The following is a 24,923-nucleotide window of genomic DNA, read 5'->3' as shown; positions in this document are numbered from 1 at the left end:
TGTTTAGTTAAGAACTTTCAGGAGTTGATTGGGGTGGATGCCCGCAAGTGCAAAAGAGGGACTGCTGGAAAATGGGAAGCCGCTCGAGTGAAAGGCAAAACTGGTAGGTGTTGGGAATGCTGGAGGACTAGAGAACTTGAGGTTTTGGTTGAGAAAAAAGGGAGCATGTTGGTCTTAGACAAGAGATCAAATGAATCTTTATAAAGATGGTTACCTAAGAGGGAAATCAGAACGGCAAAAAGGGGGCGTGAAATAGCTTTGACAAATAGGGTTAAGCAGAATCCAAAGGAATACTGTAAATACATTAGGGACAAAAGGGTAACTAGGGAGAAAATAGGGCCTCTCAAAGATCAGCAAGGCAGCCTGTGTTGAACCCCAGAAGATGGAGAAATACTAAACGAGTATTTTGCATCAGTGCTTACTGGGGAGAAGGACATGGAAGATATGGAATGTGGGGAAATATCCAAATTGCAGAGGTGATTGTACTGGATGTCTTAAAATGCATAAAGATGGATAAATCCCCAGGACGCAATTGATGTGACCCTTGCAGAGATATTTGTATCATGGATAGTCACAGGTGAGCTGCTAGAAGACTGGAGGTTGGCAAACGCGGTGCCGTTGAAGAAAAGGTGGCAAGGAAAAGCCAGGGAACTATAGACCAGTGAGCCTGACATCTGTGGTGGGCAAGTTGTTGGAGTGAACCCAGAGGGATAGTATTTACAGGTATTTGGAAAGGCAAGGACTGATCAGTGATAGTCAACATGGCTTTGTGCATGGGAATCTACGTCTCACTAACTTGATCGCACTTTTTGAAGTAGTAAGAGGATCGATGAGGGCAAAGTGGTGGACATGATCTAAATGGACTTCAGTAAGGCAATTGACAAGGTTCCCCATGGTGGGCTGGATAGCAAGGTTAGATCTGACGGAATACAGGGAGAACTAGCCATTTGGATACAGATCTGGCTTGAAGGTAGAAGACAGAGGGTGGAAGAGGGGGGTTGCTTTTCAAAATGGACACCTGTGACTAATGGTGTGCTATAAGTATTGACGCTGGGTCCACTGCATTGTCATTTATAAGTGATTTGGATATGAACATAGGAGGTTAGTAAATTGCAGATGATACCATAATTGGAGGTACAGTGGCAGTGAAGGCTACCCCGGAGTACAACAGGATCTTGATCAGATGGGCCAAATGAGTTGCAGATGGAGTTTAAATTTAGATAAACGTGCATTAGATTTGGAAAGGCAAATCAGTGCAGGATGTGTGCACTTAGAGACCGTGAAGTGCAGGTTCATAGCTCCTTGAAAGTAGTGTCGCAGTAGATAGGATAGAGAAGGCGGCATTTGGTATGCTTTCCTTTATTGGTCAGAGTATTGAGTACAGGCGTTGGGAGGTCATGTTGCAACTGGACAGGACATTGGTTAGGCCACTGTTGGAACATCACGTGCAATTCTGGTCTCCTTCCTATCGGAAAGATGTTGCGAAACTTGAAAGAGTTCAGAAAAGATTTACAAGGATGTTGCCAGGGTTGGAGGATTTGAGCTATTGGCAGGAGCTGAACAGGCTGGGGCTGTTTTCCCTGGAGCGTCAGAGGCTGAGGGGTGACCTTCTAGAGGTTTACAAAATTATGAGGGGCACTGATAGGGTAAATAGACAAAGTCTTTTCCCTGAGGTTGGGGAGCCCAGAACTAGAGGGCATAGGTTTAGGGTGAGGAGAAGAAAGATATAAAAGAGACCTACAGGGCAACTTTTTCACAGAGGATGGTACACTTATGGAATAAGTTGCCAGAGGAAGTTGTGGAAGCTGGTACAACATTTAAGAGGCATTTGGATGGGTATATGAATAGGAAGGGTTTGGAGGGATATGGGCCGTGTGCTGACAGGTGGGACTAGACTGGGTTAGGATATCTGGTCGGCATGGACGGGTTGGACCGAGGGGTCTGTTTCCTATTACTCTGACTAATTTAGTTTGGACTAAATTTTCAGTTAAAAGCTTCTGAATGCAATTATGTTCATAAATCATTTGTTTCCCTCTTTTCCTGCTTTCAATCAATCTCCAATACTGACTGACTACTGTGGTTGCAATATCCAAAAGATGTCCAACAAAACATCATTGCTCCTTTCCCAATTCACTGATATTAGATTACTTAGTGTGGAAACAGGCCCTTCGGCCCAACAAGTCCACACCAGCCCCCCCCCCCCAAAGCGCAACCCACGCAGACCTATTCCCCTACATTTACCCCTTCACCTAACACTACGGGCAATTTAGCATGGCCAATTCACCTAACCTGCACATTTTTGGATTGTGGGAGGAAACCCACGCAGACACGGGGAAAGTGTGTGCAAACTCCACACAGTTGCCTGAGGCAGGAATTGAACCCAGGTCTCTGGTGCTGTGAGGCAGCAGTGCTAACCACTATGCCGTGGTTTAAATTCTGTTGCAGATGTTTTTTTGGGGGAGAGGGGCACAGAGAGATCATAGGAAAAAGAAAGCAAATTAAATGATCTTATATGGTCCATATTTCAGATACAAGTCAGTTTCAACTTAAAAGGGAACATACAACCTGCTGTAGTAACCAGTCAAATACCCATTTAAAAAATAAATTTTGCTTTCTGTAAGAAAACAGAAAAAATGCTGAGGGGTTGAATGAAAAATTGCATACATCTAATGTGGCTGAGCACAAAATCTATCCATTAATTCTTCTACAGTACACTTCGTTGATGTTTCGATATTGTTGCAAGTAAAGGTCAAGTCACACATTTGTATTTCATCCTGTTTTCTTAAACCGTGACTGTTCATACTCTGGCTTTCCTTATACTGCAACATTGAGAATAATAAAAGCTGAAGGATTAGTCAGTGGTTACAAAAACAAATACGGATGGAATATTGTCCAATAAAGTTTGTACTATTCCAAACTCGAGTAAGAAACTATAAATCATCTGGATATAGCAATAAAACATTCGAAGTCCATATTTACAAAACATTTTAAGCTTCAACTTAAATGAAAAATTAAACCACCCTTGTTTTCTGACATTTCCAATTTCACCTGATTAAAATACATGGCTTCCCAAACAAAGGGCAAGTAAATGACAATGAAATAAGGTCTTAGAAACCAAAAGGCTACAATTATAAAATAAAGCCATAGTATGATGTTTTTGGTGATCATTGCTAGGATTCCTAATCGCTGACAACTCCTGCCTGCATTTTCCATTTCGTTCAATGAATTGGATTAGATATAGAACAGTACAGGGCCTTGATGTTGTGCTAACATTTCATCCTACACTCAGATCAGATTATCCTTTCATTGTATTCTTCCATGTGCCTATCCAAGAGTTGCTTAAATGTCCCTAACGTATCTGATTCTACCGAGTAGTGGGTGCATGGAATGTACTGCTGAAAATGTGTTGCTGGAAAAGTGCAGGTCAGGCAGCATCCAAGGAACAGGAGATTCCATGTTTCGGGCATAAGCCCTTCTTCAGGAATGAGGAAAAAGTGGCTAAGATACAAGGTAGGGAGGAGGGACTTGGGGGAGGGGCGATGGAGATGCGATAGGTGGAAGGAGGTCAAGGTGAGGGTGATAGGCTAGAGTGGGGTGGGGGCGGAGAGGTCAGGAAGACGGTGCTGAGTTCGAGGGAATCGACCGAGACAAGGTGGGGAGAGGGGAAATGAGGAAACTGGAGAAATCCGAGTTCATCCCTTGTGGTTGGAAGGTTCCCAGACGGAAGATGAGGCGCTCTTCCTCTAACCGTCGTGTTATGATGCGCATGGAATGCACTGCCAGCAGTGGTAGTAAAGAACCTACCTCTGACACCTTCCTTAAACCACCTTAAAACTATGCCCCCTTGTGATAGCCATTCCACTCTAGTGGGAGAAAAAAAGTCTCTGGCTGTCCACTTTGCCTCTCCTTATTTTGTAGACCTCTATCAAGTCACCCTTCATCCTTCTTCCCTCCAATAAAAAAGCCCTAGCTCCCTCAACCTTCTTTCATGAGACATGCCCTCCAGTCCAGGCAACATCATGGTAGATCTCTGTATCCTCTCTAAAGCTTCTACATCCTTCCTATAATGAGGCAACCAGAACTGAACACAATATTCCAAGTGTAATCTATGCATTGATATGCATTGCTGAAAATGTGTTGCTGGAAAAGTGCAGGTCAGGCAGCATCCAAGGAACAGGAAATTCGATGTTTCGGGCATAAGCCCTTCAGCATAAGCCCTTATTGATATGCATTGTACTATCCAATAATATTCACATTAAACCCATTCTCTAAATGCAAAACACATGGTTCCATTGGACTTCAGTTCCAAACTAGCAGTAAAAGAACCCGAAATTTCCAATCTGAAATTATGTAAAATGATTTGAACCAAATTCTAAGAACAGAAATGACATTTGGCCCTGATGAGAGATTGAGATGGTTTTTGATATCATTACTCTTCTTCCAAACACTGAATATTCCATACTTGTTAAGTCAAATAGACAGTGATATCTTGCATATTCAGAATATCAAGCATGAATAGGAAGAAATGGTTCAATTACATTAACTTACTTTTGGATCGCCTCTATAGATGACCTGTCCCATGAAGTCTGTGTAGAAAACTGCAGCTCCAATCATTGCAAACCAAGTTACAAGGTGGCATACACATAGCCTTAACAGTTCCTTTGGCATTTTCAGCATGGACAGCCATAGAAGCTTTACAGTAGTCTCAGTCTCTCCTTCCTCACTGTCTGTATCACTGCTCGAATTGGTCACACCACTCTGGTTACGCAATCTCTGTCGCTGCCTTTGTCTCTTCTGTAGATCATAGAGATCATTCATACTCCGTGAGGATTTGATCAGGACAATGGCGTTGGCACGACGAAAACGGTAACGATGAGAACCCATCTTGCCATAGTATGAAAAAGTGTGAGATGGCTGTCGGTAGAACATGTGCCGTCGCCTGCGCATGGAGCTGTTGGTGGTTGATTGCTTCATTCCAATTCTGGACATGTTATGACTGATATTACCATTGATAAAATCATCAGCACGTCCATTTGCCATTTTGGAATCAGTCTTCAGATCAGACTGAGAAAAATCTTCATGTTCATGTTCCCTGAGCAAAGCAGACACTTGATTGAACCTGGACATCAATTCCTGATTATAACTTTTGGATAAACTTGAAGAAGAGTGACACATACTATCACATTGGTCCTGAAAAATAGAAGGTTCAATGTCCCGCAAAAAGAACAACTCTGGTTCAACTTCTATTGTTGCATCAGGCATGTGCAAAACAGAGTCACTTTGGCTCCGTCCAATATTTACATCCAGGAAGTTGAGATCGACATCTTGCACGGAGGTGGTTTCATGAGGGAAGACTGAAGCAGAGAAACGCCCATCCTCATGGGCCACATCAAGCTGAGGGATAGGTGGGAGACTGCCATTTATTTTGACAGTTGATTGTATCTCAGTTTCGTCATCAATGCGATCTTGTTGCGGGTTATACTGCTCTTCTTCAATGCTGAAAAGATGTAAAGCAACAGATACAGAAAAGATGATGGATGCAAAGAAGAAGAGGACTTGTTGTTGTGATCTGAAGATCCGCCCCAAAGTGGTTTGTGTCCAATCTAAACCACCCAACATGTAGCCAACAGCTCCACCCAGACCTAGGGAGAAATTGAAGATTCTTAATTGGTGTCCATCTTAAGAGAAGTCTATAAACAACACGTCTTTTTAGAAAGATTTCACATTCTTAATGAATGCAGATATAGTGAAAATTCTCAAATCTATTAAAATCTCTTTGGAAGAGAGTAAAGACATTTGGCTTTAAGGGGGAAAAAAGGAATATGGCGAAAGTGGGATGACATACAAGGTCAGCATGATATTAAACTATAGAGCGAGATCAGCAGGCTGTATAGTCTAATCTTGCTCATTACTTTCAGAACCTAAAGATTTTTATAATCCAGCCCAAAAGTACCATATTCAATTTTTTTGATACAAATATCATTTTCATAAATCAACCTTTTCACTGAGAAACAGACAACTGATTCTTTAATTGGCTCAGGCTGCATTTGTTCAGACATTCCATTTCAGATTTTTTTCCACCATGAGAGAGTTGCATTGAAATTCCAAACTCAAATCGGTCTCCAGGTTAATGGCATATGTCAAACAATTTATGTTGCGGCATACTGCTACAGAGTCATGAATGTTGATGAAATCTCCATGACTTTGTTCAAATGTAATCTCCACCTAAGCTTCCTTCTTGTAGCTCAGGCATCCAATTCCTAGCTCTTCAATTGTCTTTGTCTTTAAAAGACAAAGCAAAGGAAGTCCTAACTCCAATAAAGGTAATCAAGTTGCAGCTAATTAGGAGACAAGTGCGCTATATCCTCTGCCACTGGCCATGGATTTCACTATTTCATCCACTAACATTCCTACATTTCTCTTCCATACCCTAACAAAATCCAAACATTTTACTTGAGATATGGAAATGTGTACTTGAATGACAGAGGACAATTATGAAGGCCTGACTTGCATTTCTACTTACATTTATATATTGTTCAAATGTTTTTAAAACCTAGAGGTTTGGAATTGGCTGTTGCTGCACAATTTCTTCAAAAGATGAAATGTAAAACAGATGGAAGTGTCAAGTGGCATGAAAATACAGGTTGTTCTGTTATAATACACATTGTCAACCTGAATTCGCTATTACGAGATTGATGAATTGGGGACACTGTTCCTACAGTCCAAATTTTTACAAGTATGCGCTGGCTGCCATGGGAATACAGCACCAACACTAAGCTTGGTTTCTAAAAAGTGTGATTTCTCTATAATGCAGGGTTGCACAAGAACTCAAACATTGCTTTTATAAAATAACTAAGTGGTTTCACATGAGGTCTGAGGCTCAAATCAGTTTCACCCAAAGACAGGTAAACTTGGACACCCCCCAACAAGAGCATATATATCCAGTGTACAAAAGAGGGATAACACTGCAGAAGATAAAACAATTCACAACATTCAGTTGAAATAGCCAACATTTATTCAGGTAATAAAGAGAAACAAATTCAAAGCAAGTTTATTTAATCCTTCCAAGTTGTGGGTTCAAGTCCAATACAAGGTTTGATTATAAAGCCTCGGCTCACTTTCTAATGCAATACTGAAGAGGTGTTGCACTGTTGGGGGCATTTGTCAAGTGGACATGTGAATTCTTATGGCATTAGTGCAACTAAAAGTGAAGTTCTTCATACAATCTTGGACAACATCCATCTGTCCAAACATCACCAAAAAGAGAGAGTCACACTGTTTGTGGGACCCTGGTGTATGCGAATTGGCTCCTCTGTTTCTTGCTTTACAATCAAATCAACATCAGACACCCTGAGGCAATATATAATTAAATATTGAAATTAATTCTTACATTAAATAGGATTTTGAGCATACTTTTAATACAAAACTACTTTAGAAAATCCTTCTCATACAAACTCAACTGAAGCAAATTATCAGGTGGCCTTCAAAACTAGCAATTGAACAAAGGAGCATGAAAATTCTCCACTCAAGGGTGATTTGTACTTAATAATACATGTTACTTTTGCATCCATGTGAATCAATTACACTGTTCAGATCAAAATTAAAAGTTATTCTCTTTGCTTTTTAAGAGATAAACTTGAAGAAAGACTAAATGCAAACCTGCAGAAAAGGCATGGATATTGAGTGCCAGATCTTGCTCTTCAGTGTCTGCCACATCCAGCAAATAAGCTCGGATTGGTCCCTCTGTTGCATCTGCGCAAAAGTCCAATATCACTACACCTAGAACAGTCAGGACTATACCAATTGGCTGACGGTCAGGGATGTCTCCGATGGCTAGACCTGAGGAGCAGAATTGCTAAAAATATAACAGGACTGCAAGAAATATGCTTGAACTAAAGTTAGTTCATAATTTTCAGTTTCCAAAATGGAGATGTTTCAATACCACTAGATCATTTTAAAACACTTGTTAAAAGTCAAATTTGTTAGAATGGTGAATGAAACTTGTTTCGGTAGAGATAAGCATTTAGATAGTCTCAGAATACTGACAAGCAAATTATTAGTGAAATACCTTTAATGCTCAGTATACTGCTAAACTTTTAAAACTCTTTCAAGCAGAACATATACTATGAAGTATCAAGTTGTACTTTGATAGTATTTAAAATGAGACACATCGTAAAGATTTTTAAAAATCTATTAAGTTTTATTAGGACTCCTCATTAATTGAAACTCGTTTCTAAAACAAAAACCTTACCTTCCAAATATTTAAAAATCCATTAGAATTAGTATTTTTACAAACAAAAGATGCTTCTGGAGAAGCCAATAGGAAGTAGAAACAAGACCACTAAACCACACAGTATTAGTAGGGTAATGGTATAGTGGTAATGTCTTCAAACTCATGATCCAGAGCCCCAGGATAATGTGTTGAAGACATGGTGGCATGACAACGTGGCAGATAGTGAAATCTGAACTCAAAAATCTGGAATGAATAGCTGGTCTAATGGTGACCATGCAACCACTCGCCATAAAAATTCTTCTGGTTCACTAGTGTCTTTCAGGAAAGGAAATCTGCATCCTCACCTGATCAGGCCTAACTGGCTCCAAATTCACAGCAATGTGATTGACTCAACTGTCTAGGGCAAAAAATACTAGCCTAGCTAGCAGCACTCTGTCATTCAGCTGGTCAAATCTGCTCTGTCATTTAAGGAGATCATGGCTGATCTGGTAGTCCACAATTCCACTTTTCTGCCTTCTCCCCATAACTATTTAAAAATCCATCCATGTCAGCCTTGAATATAACTCAAGTCTGCCACGACAGCTTTGCTAAATACTTCCACAGATCCACTACCCTCAGAAGAAATTCATGTTTTATACAGGGGTTACCTCTATTTTGAGGTTATGCTCTCTGGTCCTGGACTATTCCACAAGGGGCAACCAACATTTCAGCCTCGACTCTGTCCAGTCCACTAAGAATCTTGTATGTGTTCCAATGAGGTTGCTCCCTCAATCATCTGAATACCAACTAGTACGGGTCCAATCTATCCATCAATGTTGACGCTGGAGAGCTCAAGTTAACCTGAATCAAAAGCACCTGAATTGTTGCTTCTTTACACACTTCAAATAGAATTTGCTGAATGTTCCTTATTTTTACATAACAATTTCTGCTTGAAGAATTTATCGGTTAGACAGATTTTTATTAAGACATGTCTAGTATTTCTTTGACCCTAGATTTTGCAATTTAAATCTTTATATCAATTTTGATAGCCTGGATATTCTAAAATCTTGTTTAGCTCCATAAACCTAATGCAGTGTGAACCACTGATTTTTAGAACTAAGCTGACACAATAAATGTAAATGCTATATATACAGTTCAAAAATGAATTTCAGAATCAGTCTCAGAGACTGATTCTTAACTATCAGGAAAGCAATTCTAAACCACAGAGCAATAAGTACATATTTCATCTTATTACTGACAAGGACATGAAAAATGCTTGTCCTAGAGTGTTCTTGCGCATTTGAAAAAGTGTTTACATGTTTTAAAAAAGTTGTTTCTTCTGAAGACCATAACAGGTGGTGTTTTAAAGATTCATGTCTGATATGAGTATAGTGTTCCAATAATAAAGGATGTGGACTTGTACTCTTCTGACAACTGCTTGAGAAATCTTTTATTAAAAAGGAAAACAACAGGAAACGTTTCCTATGAATTGCTTCCTACCATTTTTCTCCTGTGAAAAGTTGGATTTATGGAATGCCCGAAGCATGTGAATGAATCAAATTGAAATGACCAACTAGACATTTTTTTAAATGCACTGTTTTTTGAAGAATAACCACAATTCATTGTATGATCTAGGCAAACTTGTTCCTATGTGAGAAAATTAGCAGGTTACTGATAAATTAAGTACTTCAACTCATTTCTTCTCTGCAGAAATAGTGTTTTGGGTTGCTCCATTAGTCTATGGGAGGAGGGGCTTGGGACTTTCTGCAAAGCAGAGTAGCCAGCAATACAATTCCTTATTTTGCATTGGAAATTTTTGGATTAAGCTCTAATTTGAAGGTAAAACAGGACTCCAATGAAAACATTTATTGTGAATCTGAGTAAGGTTCTAAAACCGGGATTGTGCTACTATACAAAAACCTGCATTGTGCTATTATACAAGAACCTGCATTGGGTACATCCCTTATGTGAGGGAATGGTGAGGGTATCAAAAAAAGTGTGCACCTTGACTCAATCAAAAATCATATCAACTCTCCAAATCAATGATCAAAGTTAGCTGACTTGAAACCTGACTTGAAATGCCTGTGTAAACCTGAACTGATTGTGTTCAGATTACCAGAGTACTATTTCTCTCAACCTTTGGTCCATGGACCACATACAAGAACATTCCAGATGGCCTGAAGTCTGCTTTGGTGATGTATGAATTTAGAACTCATTCAAAAGAGTGCAAAAAACAAGTGAGCTTGAAAAATGAGTGGAGATAAAGAGAAAAAATAGTGAGACTGAAAAAAGGGCATTAGGGCTGACATGTGGTCTGGATGTACGAATAAGTTATTTGGGGATTCCAGGGACATGGAGTTTGAACTCTGTGCTACGTGCACATGGCAGAAAGGGAATCGCTGCTGAGAATTCATTTTTAGAAATGAAGTTGCATTTTAACAAAATGCATTTAGGTCTTTCCAGAAGAAGAAAAAAAATCAGCCAATTTCATTGCAATGCAAAGTTTTTGCTGGTCCTCAAAATACCCTGCAAGTTTTTTTGTGGCAGAGCAATGGATTTCAAAATCCATTCATCAGCAAATTGCACAGTTTAGATTAGATTACTTACAGTGTGGAAACAGGCCCTTCGGCCCAACAAGTCCACACCGACCCGCCGAAGCGAAACCCACCCATACCCCTACCCTTACATTTGCCCCTTACCTAACACTACGGGCAATTTAGCATGGCCAATTCACCTGGCCTGCACATCTTTGGACTGTGGGAGGAAACCGGAGCACCCGGAGGAAACCCACGCAGACACGGGGAGAACGTACAAACTCCACACAGTCAGTCGCCTGAGGCGGGAATTGAACCCAGGTCTCTGGCGCTGTGAGGCAGCAGTGCTAACCACTGTGCCACCGTGCCGCCCACTGAGCCACCGTGCCGCCCACATTTAGAAGGATCATTGCTGGTTGAGTAATAGTACTGACAACCAGTGACAAGCTTACTGAGTTCTGACTGCCAAAGTAAATCTTCATCCAGCTCAGGGAAATCTCAATTGAGAAGATGACAAAGGAAGAGTTTCAAAGAGTCCCTGAAGACTTACATCAACAACACAACATAGATGTCAATGCTTGGGAGACCCTCATTCATTAGGAATAGACTTCAAGGCAGCTCCTGTATGAAAGGACAAATTTCTTAGAACACCTAGTGGCAAGAGGAAGAATGGAAAAGGAACTTCAGTGATCTTAAGGTCCAGTTCCACCTCCTGGAAACACGTGCCAAATGAATGGTCAGAGATGTACCTTGAGGATTGCAAGCAAGGACCCATACGACTTACAGCCAGAGATAATTTCCTCGGTGGGCAATCACATCTACTAGTGAGTGTCACTTCAGAGTGCTGATGGAAACTGAGTGCAAGCCAAACCCCAAGAACTATTTTCTTGAAGTTAAGGGGACAGTGTAAGATACAGTTAAGGGGTGGGGGTGGGGAGTTGAGAAGAGAAACAGCACGAGAAAGAGGGAACAAAGGAATTGGTGACAGGCAGCATGGCAATATGCAATAGAGGGAGAAGAGTAGGGAGGAGGAGAGGTGGAAGTTATAAAAGCAATGAGAGACAGTGGATCAGGACAGTGAGGGATAGTGGCTGAGAGGAGGAAACAGCAAACTCATTGTTAAATTCACACTTCCACAGGAATCCAAAGTCACTTAAACCCTAACGCTTTAGTTGTAAATCACATTGGGCTGACATTTTATTGTCTGGCTGTTCTAAACCAAAAGACAAAAATTAGCTGTATTAGAGACTCTGCTGCTGGGTACTAAGCAATTGCTATTATTCAATTAAATTATCAATTCATTACTTCTGAATATTTTAGTTCATATTTACTGCTATTTTTCTGAAACCTTAAAATGATTTAACTTAACTGAAGTTGAAGTATGGGAAGATGTACAACCTGTGAAAATTCTTATTCACGTTGATGACAAAGCATCAAAGTATTACCAAATAGTTATGACAACCTTTCAGAATAATTCACTGCTTTCAGAAAAGATACTTGCAATTTTTATAGAAACCACAGGCTGTTTGGCACATCCAGTCTGTGAGCATTTATACTTCATAGAAGTCCCTTCCCATTTCACCCACATCATTGCAGACTTGCAGCAAATATTTCTAGATCCCTTTTCTATCATTTCGATTTATTTTGAAGGCAGCCAAACCATTTAACTATTTCCTGTAGTGAGTTCTACATTCTATGTAGAAGTAAAGACATTTCTCATTTCTAGTTGGTTTAATACCAACTGCCTTCTATTTGCAGTTCCCATCCAATATTAAAAACTTGCCCAAGGTGCAAAATTATGCAGCTCAATCAGGACAAATCCAATCCAGCCAATTAAGTTTCATTAACGATGCTGTCATTAGTAGTTGCACAGCAGTAACTTGCCCAGTGACGTCCAATCTTGGTACTGCTAGACACTGTTTATGACCTAATTAGAAATTTAATCCAAACATGAATGGAAAAAAGGAATCCAAATGACTGAGGCAATGAAAGACTGCCTTGACATCAACTGACTAAGTACAAAATAGAGTCGTCCTGTGAAAATTGAAGCCAGTGGGATTAAGGGTAAAACTTCTCCACTGGGTGAAGTCAAAGGACGATGGCCAATTTTTCAACCCTAGGCCATCACTACAGGATATTTTCCATTAATCTGTTCAGAGATATTCTGAAGCAGGTGAGACTTGAACCCAGACTACCTGGCTATCACTGCAACAAAGCTAGGCCCAACTATCTTCAGTTGCATCAAATGACCTTCAATACTTCATAAGGTCAGAATGGGGCCCTCTTGCAGCACAGTGTAGAGTCCATACCCTTAGACCAGGAGTCCCATGTACAATACCCACCTGTGCCAGAGGTGAGATAACATGAGCAGGTTGATTAGAAAAAAAAGTTTTTTTTTTAAAAATACTGAATCTAAGGTCAGAATGAAGGACCTTCTTGTGGCTTAAGTGGTTGTGTTCATACCCTAAATTGAGGGACCTGGGATCAAGTCCCACCTGCTCCAGTATAGCATCTGAACAGGATGATCAGAAAAATAGGTTAAATAAAAAATATTAAATTTTGACCTTAAGAATTTTGAATCTGTGGCAGTGTTGGTCCTTAACTTTAGGGTCTGAAAGATTCAGGTTAAAGTCCCACCATTTCAGAAGTATGACAGAACATCACTGAACAAATACCAAAAGTTCAGATTTTATGGCTCTTGTAGCATAGTAGTGTCTCTGCCTGAGCCAGTAGGCTAGAGTTCCAGTCTCACCTGCTGCAGCAGTAATGTCCTTAAACAGGTTGATCTGGAAAATCTCAACAAATTGCTCTACTCATTTAAACTATACAACAGTGGAATGACTCAGTTTAAGCATATAGCCTAATATTTCCTAATTAGCCACAGTAAAGTGGAACATCACAAGTACCCATAAAAGGTCAGAATTTAGGGCTCTTAAGGCAGTGATAGTGTCCTTTCCTCTGGGTCTGGAGGCCCAGGTTTTAATTTCCACCTGCTCCACTGGTATTTTATAATATCTGATCATGTTGATTTGAAGACATTTCATCACTTGTTTTGATTGCTTCAGGGGTCCATGACAGCCAGTAGTACCCTTTCTCTAGGTCATGAGGTCCTGGTTCAAGTCTAATTTGTTCCAGAAATATGTCCAAATAAGTCTGACCAAGTTGATTAAACATTACTTGATTCCTTGCTCAAGGTTCTGAAGTGGATCTGGAACCCACCATAGACGGTCAGAAGTGAAACCAAAATCAACTCACTGAAGCTTTGTATTTGAAAATAAAGATCAGAATAGTTGAAATTTGCCCACACTAGGTGCACTAAAAATAGTCAGAATTAGGGCCTTGTGCCAGTACTCCAGGAGGCCCAGATTCAAGTCCCAACTGCTCCAGAGATGCATCATAATATCTCTGAACAGGTTGATTAGAAAAACAAGATCAGAATTAGGGATATTTGCTGCTGACTGCATGTTCAGTGACATAAATACTCAATGTCCCTTTCATTAATTTGAAATGTCATTCCTCCACCATGGATGGTGGTAGCAATATGCACTATAACAATTCACTAAGGTTCCTTCAGCAGCATCACCCTGACCCGCAACCTCTACCACCAGCAAAGGCAAGGGCTGCAGACACATGGGAAAACCAATGATAAGTTCCTCTCCAAGCCTCAGGCCAAGCTGTGAAACAAAATATTTCAACTAAATGCAAAATTCCATTTTTACCTAGGACAGATCCATTTAAGAATAGGGCAACCCCAAAGAGAACTCCAATACAAAGAGCCAGAATGAAAGGTCGTCGACGGCCCCAGGTCAAGGTGCAGCGGTCACTTGCAGAACCAATCAGAGGAGTGAAGATCAACCCCAGGATTGGGCTAAGGAACCAGGTGAGACTGTAGTATTGTTCTGGAAGACCTGCAAGAATAAATGGGAATCTTCAGAAGACAGTGTGAAAGTGCAGGTTTGCGTTTTCTTCCAACACATTGATTCTCTCAGCATGCACCCCCACATTCAATTTACAATTACTACCTTCCACTCACCATCTCAAGTCTGTTGTCACATAACCTTCCCTCATTTTCCATTCAGACACATCATTACTTTATTTCCCAGTTCTATAGAATAAAATTCCTAAGGAGAATGCAATTAGTAGCATAAACATCTACCAAATCATAGTCAATATGGATTCAAAATAAATATTTTATCTAATCAATTGCTGACTGACGACTTTGAAAACAAAATCACAGTGGAAAAGTGCAATAAAAGTCAAATTGCACAAAGGATATTGTAAGATAAAAGGGTTATCCCACAGATGCGGCCAGACCTGCTGAGTTTTTCCAGCAATTTGATCTTATTCAGATTAAATCTTAGGAATCGTCCAGGAACTGAAATGAAGGAATGAAATTATTAGTATTGCTGGGCAAGATTACTTATTCATAGGTTTATGGATGCTTATAGCACTTATTTCCTCCTTTCCACCATTCTTAAGTTAAATTTGTACAACTCAGGCTTGTAAAAACAAAGTACATTCAAGCTATTAAGCTGCAGTTTAAACTAAATCTCTCTTTTGAAAATCCTCCATGGTAATTGTGTACAATAATTGATGGAAACCGAGCATTCAAAATGATCACACAAAATTAAAGGGCAAGTCTAATCCTGCACTACAACAGGAAAGCAGTGGGATTTAGTTTAAATAGCCTTTCTCACAAAACTATACACAGGATAAAATGACGGTATTGAGCATCAAGTCGTCGACTGAAAACAATAATGTCTGCATAAATTCCATACTGCAGGAAAACACTCATTGTGTTGCTCCAACTCAGAGAATGACTGGATCTCAAATGGTTTGACAGCCTCATTACTAAAGTCAACTCCGGCCATCCATGCTCAATTTGGTTAGAACAAATTATGCAATTTCCTTTGGCCACAAGAAAACTTACTTTCCTGTTGGCTCCTAGACTAATGGTAAGTGGATAGTTCACTACTAGTTATCAATGCAATTAATAATTTGAACAGGAAACAGATGGATTCACCTGTTAGGTGTGATATACAATATAGTATAAAACAAACAGTATTAATTGAAAACAATTTTCTAAAACTGTTTATTCAAAATATTGAATTTTCTCCACCTTTCCCATTCATTTATTGTTTGCAGAGATTACATCTTCATTTTTCAAAATTGAGCAACTGTTCAAAGATTGCCTAGCATGTGACTCTGAAGGAGCCACATTTACTCAAGTGAAGACACAGGACATACGCCAATGACCTGCTGACAAAATAGACAATCCGTTCTTAAAAACTGATCAAATAAACACAGACTGAGCAACAAAACAGGAAGCTCTGGAACAGTATGAAGGCAGGAGAGATTAAATGTTAACTCGCATTAAAGTTAAGCAGGTAATAGGGAAGGTACAGAATGTTGGCCTTTATGTCAAAGAGAAAAAGTAGGGAAGTTTCGCTAAAACTAAGGCACTAGCCAGACCACAAGTAGAATACTGTGGACTTTTTGGAAAGATATACCAGCAATGGAGGCAGAGGATATGCATTAGGTTCATTCCAAGTATAGAGGGATTTTCTCATGAGGGGTAAAGTAGGTTGGGTATGTATTCAACAGTTTTAGGTGGTGAGGGATCTTATTGAAACATGTAAAATTCCTAGGCTGTATAGACGTGGAGAAATTGTTTTCTCATGTGGGAGACTCTTGGACCAGAGAACAAAATCTCAAAGTTAAGGCAGTGATGAGGAGCTTTCTTGGGAAAAAAAAAGACTGAGGGGATTTATAGGGCAAGTGCAAGGAGCCACAGTTTCAAAGACTTAAAATTGAGGAATTTCTTCTGACAATCAGCATTTGAAATGTCTCCACTGCTCTCTGGAGAGCAGAGTCATTGGAAAATGAACCTACTGAATGGGGTGGGAGGTGGTCATTCAAGTCCTTCAAGTCTGCTCTATCATTCAATAAATTGATGGCTAATGGGTTTTGAATTCCACACTCACATCAATCTCAACCTTCATCTTTCTTGTCCAAGAATCTACCTCAAAAAATATTAACGATCCCGCTTCACTGCCAGGCAGATACAGTTGCTCTACCATAATTCATCAGTTCCCAAAAAGGCAACCACTTTTTAAGAAATCAAAAACAATAGCCTTTGGGTTTGGATTCACTCAAGAGGAAGCATCCCCTGGACATACACCTTAAACTAAATCCTGAACAAAAGGCTGAGATGGTAGGAGATGGAGGGTTGTTGTTCAGAATGAAGCCCTGTGACAAGCAGTGTGCCACAAAGATAAGTGCTTGGGTCCACTGTTGTTTGTAACTTATATAAATGATTTAGAATGATAATATAGTCAGCACAGTTAGTAAATCTGCAGATACCTACACTAAACCACCAATTTAGGTGTTAATGCAAGAGTACATAAGTGGACCGTGATCAACTGAGCTGAGGAAGGCAGATGGAGTTTCATTCAGATAAATGGTAATGTTGCATTTTGGTAAGACAAACCTGGACACGAGGTACACATGCAATTGTAGGGTCAGAGGGAGATGTTTGGCACTCTAGCCTTCATTGGTCAGAGTTGAGATGTCATGTTACAGCTGTACAAGCCAGGGGCAAGGCCACATTTGGAGCACTACGTATAATTCTGATCATCCTGCCACAGGAAGGATGCTATTAAACTAGAAAAGGGTGCACAGAGGATATTACCAAGACTAGAATGTTCGCGTTATATAAAGGCTCGGATCTCTAGTGCAGTAGGCGAAGGGGTTGTCTTAGATTTATAAAACGATGAGGAGCATAGACCAGATCACTTCTCCCGGATAGGGGTGTCCAAAACTAGAAGGCATTGGTTTAAGGTGAGGGAAGAAAGATTTAAAAGGGACCAGATGGGCAACTATTTCAGAGGGTGGTGTATATACAGGACAAGCTGTGAGGGACAGTGGTTGAGGTGGGTACAATTACAACATTTAAAAGGCATTTAGACAGATATGAAAAGGAAAGGTTTAGAAATAGATGGGTCAAACAGGCAAATGGATCTAGCTCAGTTTAGAAAACATGGTTGGCATGGACTAGTTAGGTCGAAGGGTCTGTTTCGGTGTTGTATGACTCTACAGAGTCTTGACAATCAACTCATTTCACTTGACTCTAGTAGTAAACCAGCCCAAGCTGTCTGAACTCAAGATAACTTGCTCATTCAAATGTGAAATCTAAATGTGGGATGGGCAACAAAATACTGGGCTTACCAGCAATACCTATATCCCATGAAAAAGTATAAAAATGTCTCTAAAACAGCCTTCAAATTATTTACTGGTTTCCCAAACCAAGAAAAAACAAAGCATAAAACATTTTAGGTTCAATTTCCTTTCGAATAATGGATAACATTCCATTATTCTTAATTACCTGCTATAACCGACCACATCTGCAGTATGTTATTTGCTCAAATCTCTGCTTGGCTGATGAGGTGGAGTCCGAGTTGAGGACGCTGACACATCTAAGAGGGGAAAGAAACACCTGGACACACCCCCTTACATTGAATTACATAAAACTTGGGTCTGTGGTCAAAAATAGATTTGACTGCAAGTGATGCAGGTATGAGGACCCAGAATTTAGCTTTGAGGAGCCTCAGCCAATGCCCTTATCTAATTAGGTACTTGCTGTGTTTAGATGGTCCAGAGCACCATTCACGTGTTGAAAGAGGAAAACAACTGTAGTAGTAATAGAGGATAGTGCAGTTGAAGCAATAGGTGCTATTCCCAGATACTATAGGCAGACAAACTGCTATGTCCTAACTGTATCAAAGAGTTTAAAAGAAAGTAGCTGCAGAGGAAATGGTCACAATTTTCCAGAACTCACTGGACTGTGGGATTGCTCCAGCACATTGGGAAAACTGTCAATGTGTTGCTCCTGTTCAAGCAGGAAACTGTTAGATCAGTTAGCCTATATTTTGTCATTGGGAAAATGCTGAGTCTATTAAGGATGAAAGAGGGAGACATTTTTAAAAAGTCTCAAAGTCACCATGGTTTTGTGAAAGGGAATCATGAGAAATTTTTGGACATAATGAGCAGAGTTGATAAAGGACACCAGTATATGTAATAGATTGGATTTTCATAAGGTATTTGATAAAAGTGCCACATAAAAGGTTTAGCATAAGACAGGAACTCAGTACAGGGAGTAATGCATTAGTACAGACTGAGGATTGGTTAACACAAGATAGAGTCAAGATTAATGGGTCTTTTTCAGGTTGGAAAGATGTAACAAGTAGACTGCTCAAGAAACAATCCAAGGACCTTAGTTTCCATCTACCTTAAATTGACTTGAAGGAAGGGAAGAATATAATGTATCCAAAGTTGCTGACAATATGAAAATAGGTGTGAGGTATATTATGATGAGGATCTAAGAAATCTGCAAATGATTATTGATTGGTTAAGTGAGTAGACAAAAATTTGGAAACTGAAGTTCAATATAGGAAAGTGAGGCCACACACTGAAGAATGAAAAGGCAGAATATTACTTAAATGGATAGAGACTTCAAAAAAGTGCACAGTGGAAATGAAAATAGTTACTTCCACCTACAAGTTGAATTCAAGGCAAGTTGAATTTTGGAGACAGTTCAAGGAGATTCAACATATTGATTCCTGAGATGATAGTTGACAGCAAGAACATGGTTGTCTTTCATGTATTAGAATTTAAGAATGAAGGTGGAAAGGGTTTCCTTCTTTCAAAGGATTGCAACTGCTTGGAAGGTCCTACCCCAGAGAGCGAGGAGGCTAGATCATGAAGTACTTGAAGAGGTGGTAGACAGTTTTGAAATAGGGTAGTTTAGCTACCATACTCTTCACTCCCTTTATTGATAGAAATTTTTGAAAGCTAAAGTATCAGCATAAACCCTGAAGGACTCCACTCAGCCAGAAGGGGTAAGGTGATAAGACGGAGGTTGTACCAATGACAGATAGAACAAGGAATAAAGTCTCACATCAAGAGTTCAAAGAACAAAGATAAATTAAGCAGAAACTCAGGTTGAAATTTTGAGGATTACTCCCAATGCCACAAATGAGCATGCACATCAAAAGGAAAGTACATATGAATGCTGCTCAAGAGTTGGTGCAGGAGGAAAGGTTTTAGATTCCTGAATCACTGATCATTTCTGGGGAAGGTCTGACCTCTAAGCAGGGCAGTCTATACCTGAACCAGAACGGGACAAACATTCTTATGTGAAAGTCTGCTAGGGTTGTTGGGAGGAATTTAAACTGGGGCAGGGATTAGAGTGCATTTGCTCAATACAGGATAACTTAGAAAAGGAACAAGGCAGAGCACATTCAGCCATGTTGTCTCTTAATGGAATAAGGCAACGCTAAATGGCAGCCACTTTAATGCCAAGAGTACGAGGGGTAAAACAGATGAATTAAGGTCATGGATTGATACATGGAACTATGTTGCAGCTATGTTCTCTACTAAGATGTGACATTTTAGGAGTGCATTTTAGACCCCAGAGGGATAGCCCATAGTCAATTCACTAAGGCTGTAAAAAGTAAAGTTACAGGGTCAACATGGTCCCCTAAGCAGCAACAGGCCCAGAGAACCCTGGCTTCCATAGAATATTAAGCACTGGACAAAAAAGGAAGGGAGATATGCATCAGATACAAAGGAAGCAAAAATGTAGACCCTAATGTAGACCCTAGAAGAGTATAGAAAGCACTGGGAAAATTCAAGCAAGCAATTAGGAAAGCAAAGAGTCATTAAAAAAAGACTTTGGCAGGCAAAATTAGGGAGAATCCCAAGATAATCTACAAGTTCATCAAGGGAACAGAATAACTAAGGAAAGTGTAAGGCCTATTAGGGAACAAAGGGGAAATTTGAGGGAGACACTCAGGGATAGTGTTAAATGAATACTTCACATCTGCCTTTACTCAAGATGATGCAAGTTCAGAATTTGAGAAATTGTGTTATGAAATTCTTGAACCAGATTAATAAGTCAGGAGGTATTGGAAGTTTTGACATTCAAAATTGGCGAATTCGCCAGGTTGCTGTGGTAGAGAAGTGAAGGAGTTACAGGGCTCTGACCCAAATTTTTAAATCATCTCAGGCCATTGGGAAAATGCCAGAGGACTGGAGGGCAGCTAATTTGGTTTCATTTTACAATGATGGTACAGACACACCAGGAAACTATAGCCCAGCAATTCTAACATAATTCGTAGGAAAACTATTGGAGAAAATAATGAAGAAAATTAATCTCCAGTTAAGGAAGCAAGGTTTGATCGGAGATAGTTAATGTAGCATTGTCAGAGAGGTAATCCCTAACAATCTGATGAGTTTTGTGATGTGCCGACCAAGTCAGAGTCAGAGAGATGTACAGCGTGGAAATAGACCCTTCAGTCCAATCTGTCCATGCCGACCAGATATCCCAACCCGATCCAGTCCCACCGGCCAGCACCCAGCCCATATCCCTCCAAACCCTTCCTATTCATATACCCATCCAAATGCCTCTCAAATGTTGCAATTGTACCAGCCTCCACCACATCCTCTGGCAGCTCATTCCATACACGTACCACACTGCGTGAAAAAGTTGCCCTGTAGGTCTCATATCTTTTCCCCCTCATCCTAAACTTATGTCCTGTAGTTCTGGACTCCCCGATCCTAGGGAAAATACTTTGCCTATTTATCCTATGCATGCCCCTCATGATTTTGTAGAACTGTAAGGCCACCCCTCAGCCTCTGACACTCCAGGGAAAACAGCCCCAGCCTGTTCAGCCTCTCCCTATAGCTGAAATCCTCCAACCCTGGCAACATCCTTGTAAATCTTTTCTGAACCGATTGATGCAATTTATACTGATTTCAGCAATGCCTTTAGCAAGGTCCCACAAGGGAAACTGAAAGTTGCTCATGGCAATTGGGTGCAAAATTGGCTTTGCAGACATCATGGAGTAGCAAAAGGCCATTTGCATTATCATTGTCAGATGTGCAGTAGTATACTATAGGGATCGTGCTTGTACCTTATTGTTTGCAAAATTCACAAATGATATACAGAATGCATTTTTGGCTGGGCTTGGAAAGGATAAGAATCACAGAATTCCTGGAGTGTGGAGGCCATTTAGCCCATCAAGTCCACACCAACCTTCTGAACAGAACAGCTTCTGAGCCCCCTTAGCTCCTCATACCATTAAGGTAAACAGTATTGTTTCCACTGATTTCAAACCTGTAAACTCTAATAAAAAGCTCATCTCCTTGAAGCAACCCAGCTTTGAAGCTAAAACTCCCTCATCCTTGGAACCATTCTGGTAAATAATTTTTGGCCTCTCAAGGACCTAAAAAAAATCAATATGACCAGATTAGGATGCAATACTCTAGTTACAGGCCAAGCAGGGCTACAACACACCATATTTGCTTTGGTAGTTAATTTTGGTGCTCTTATTTGAAGCACAAGATCCTACTTGCATTTTTCAAAAACAGAGTCAATGTCCTGCATCCTCAAAAAGGCTAATGCATTTGAATCCCAGGGATGAGAATTTCTCAAAACAGTGAAAATATTGATGAACAAATGATTTTCAAAAGGAAATTGAACAAGTAACTGAGTGAAATAAATATGTAGGGCTACAGCCTGGGACAGTCCCTCACCCTTGTTAGTCTGAATCGTCGTTAATGGGTTTTGCATGTGTATTACTCAATTTAAAACAGTGATTTACAGATGCTGGTTAACAGATGGAAAAAAAAACATTGGTGATTTGACAGAGCAACAAGTTTAGTTGTGTGCAAGAGCACTTGATAGGAGAAAGAAAATGGCCCGAGAAGGGAAATAGGACTGAAGCGTTATACAGAAAGCCAACAAGGATTCAATGGGCAGAATGGCTGTAAATAATACTATGACATCAATTATTTATGATTTTATTTTAGTTAGTGCCACTGTACTCAACCTTCCACAATCAATACCTTATACCTGCTGTAAAATGTCAACACCTCGACTATAATAGCTGCATTCAAATATGCAGGAGCATATTTGTACAAATGTTCAGTACAAGTTAGGTAATGGCGCCATAAAAGAACCAGATTATGGGAAAGACATTCCCAGGGTACGCACATTGCTGGCTCAAACAGCATTTCTTGCTCATCCCAATTGCCCTCAAGTTGGTAGGGGTGAGCTTCCTTCTTGAAGAATTGTATAGCACATGGCATAGATGCAGCAATATGAAAGTGTGTTCAACGACTGCGATTCAGAAACAATGAGGTGGTGGGTGATATGGCTCTTAAGTCAGGTTGGTGGGGGGCTTGGAAGATAACAGTTGGTGACGTTCCATGTGTTTGCTGCCCTTATCCTTCCAGATGGATAATTATCAAATGAATGTGAGTGGTTTCATGCTGATATTCTAAAGACTACAAAGTGTTAAATTCAGTAGTTAACTCATCAGTAAATTAATGAGACAGAAGTTAACTCTGCATTCTCTCATTAAACCTCAATAGATATCAGACAAGAGGTAAAGCAAGCTTTCCAGGATTGTTTCCATTCTTATCTGTTGAAATGTGACAGGTCAGGATAATCTCATCCAGAAACATATCAGGACATCAGTTACATTGAACGATACTAGGAACTAGATCCAATACTTTCTCAGGACAAGGCATATTTTCACATCTCAGCTGAAAATCAAACAAATTCAGCTATGTTTTGTAAGTCTACATACACCTATCACACATTTTGAAATGAGAAAGTTCTGGAAAAGTTTGTTTACTGCAGCATATGCTGTTTTGGAACATTTTGCTTAAAATCAGTCTAACAATGGACCAAGCCATAAATAAATATAAAGATGTTGATTATCTGATAACAGGAGAAAGCTGATTTATTAATAGAAAAAATGCAAGCAAAACATTTTGGCAACACTGATCTTCCAAATGTTGTCCAAAAAGGTTGCCCAGAACCAAAATGGATCATTTTTTGACTTTATTTCTACAAAAAAAAACTGGTGATACTGATCATGACAGAGTACTGTCATATGCTTTATGGGCTAAACAAGGTTAGATAACTAGCACAAAAGTCAAATGTGAATGTCAAAGACAGAAAAAGTAAGCAGTAATTAGAAACAAATTACAAATGAATTCCAAAATCTTTTAAAGCTGGTGAACTAATTAGATGGAGCTTGTTTTATCAAAATGCCAAATGCACAATACTGCTTAACTTTGCAGCATTCTTGGCTGTTTAAAGAAACTTCTCACTGATTCTTAAAAGGAGTGGAATATTGCCATAGTGATAGACATTTGATTGAAAATGTTTTATTGCGAAATCAGGACAAAAGAATGCTAAATTTCAAATATTTAAGATTACTCAACACAAATACAGTTATTATGTTGGTGTGAAGAAAAGTATTAGGACATGTATCCAAGTGATTGGCTAATCAAATCAAATAGCATGCTCCTTCAGTTGTTCGTAGGAGGCAAAAATATAAATAATACTCATCCAATCCTTGCTTGGATGAAAAATGTCCAAAATAGACTCAAGTTACATGGTCATCCATTTAAGATGATCAATTGACCTTGTAATAAGATTCATCTATGCTTGCTAGAAGAGAAATTTGCATGCAAGACTGCTACTCAATGGAAAAGAATAGGTTCATTCAACAGCTCATATGAATTTGATCTACCAGCCAACAAGTACTTTCCTTCTTTGGTATAAAGTTTGAAATTTAGCATTCTTGCATTTGTCTGGGGTGAGTGTAGAAGGAAATCTTGGCTAATGTTTTGTTAATTTTGAATATTAAAGTCACAAAGGTAGCAACTGTAATTGTTATTTCGGTAAAACAAACCCAGTTGCAACTTTAAGATGAACTTGGACAAATGTTACTAAAAAATTAGCAAGTACTTCCAGCAGCATCTCAGCCTTTTGAGGGCATTTAACCGAGGCTTGATGTTTATCCTAATTTTGATCATACTGAGTAATTATTTACCAGTTTACTACTCGTTACAATAGGATAAAATAATAAAACCCTAATACACAAAATTATTCAGTGTACTGTCAGGCATTTGTTATTGATAAATACTACACAAGATATTGGAAGTAGATTAACATTTTATCTGCTTATCATTCTAATCTCTAAATTCTACAAACGGTGACTGAGTCATCAGAAACTGAATCACATTTGACTAAAACATATGGAACAAGGGGGTTAATGCACAGTTCTAATAGTCAAGGTACAACTGGATCTTGATCATTG

General features: G+C 39.6%; 1 protein-coding gene across 4 annotated transcripts in view; it reads right to left on the bottom strand.

Annotated features, from left to right (window-relative positions):
* Window positions 1–24,923, bottom strand: part of LOC132815079 (solute carrier family 45 member 4-like) — a 76,637-nt gene that overhangs the window by 9,784 nt on the left and 41,930 nt on the right. For all 4 annotated transcript variants that reach the window (XM_060823808.1, XM_060823805.1, XM_060823806.1 and 1 more), the window contains exons 3-5: window positions 14,466–14,654; window positions 7,660–7,839; window positions 4,549–5,642 (exon numbers count right to left, since the gene is read on the bottom strand). In XM_060823808.1, coding sequence (XP_060679791.1) covers window positions 4,549–5,642; window positions 7,660–7,839; window positions 14,466–14,654 — 1,463 coding nt within the window. The remainder of the gene's footprint in view (window positions 1–4,548; window positions 5,643–7,659; window positions 7,840–14,465; window positions 14,655–24,923) is intronic.

Source organism: Hemiscyllium ocellatum, chromosome 4 (assembly GCF_020745735.1).
Source record: "Hemiscyllium ocellatum isolate sHemOce1 chromosome 4, sHemOce1.pat.X.cur, whole genome shotgun sequence".
Lineage (NCBI taxonomy): Eukaryota > Metazoa > Chordata > Chondrichthyes > Orectolobiformes > Hemiscylliidae > Hemiscyllium > Hemiscyllium ocellatum.
The sequence above is the reverse complement of the archived record's forward strand: the minus strand, read 5'-3'. Positions and strand labels throughout refer to the sequence as shown.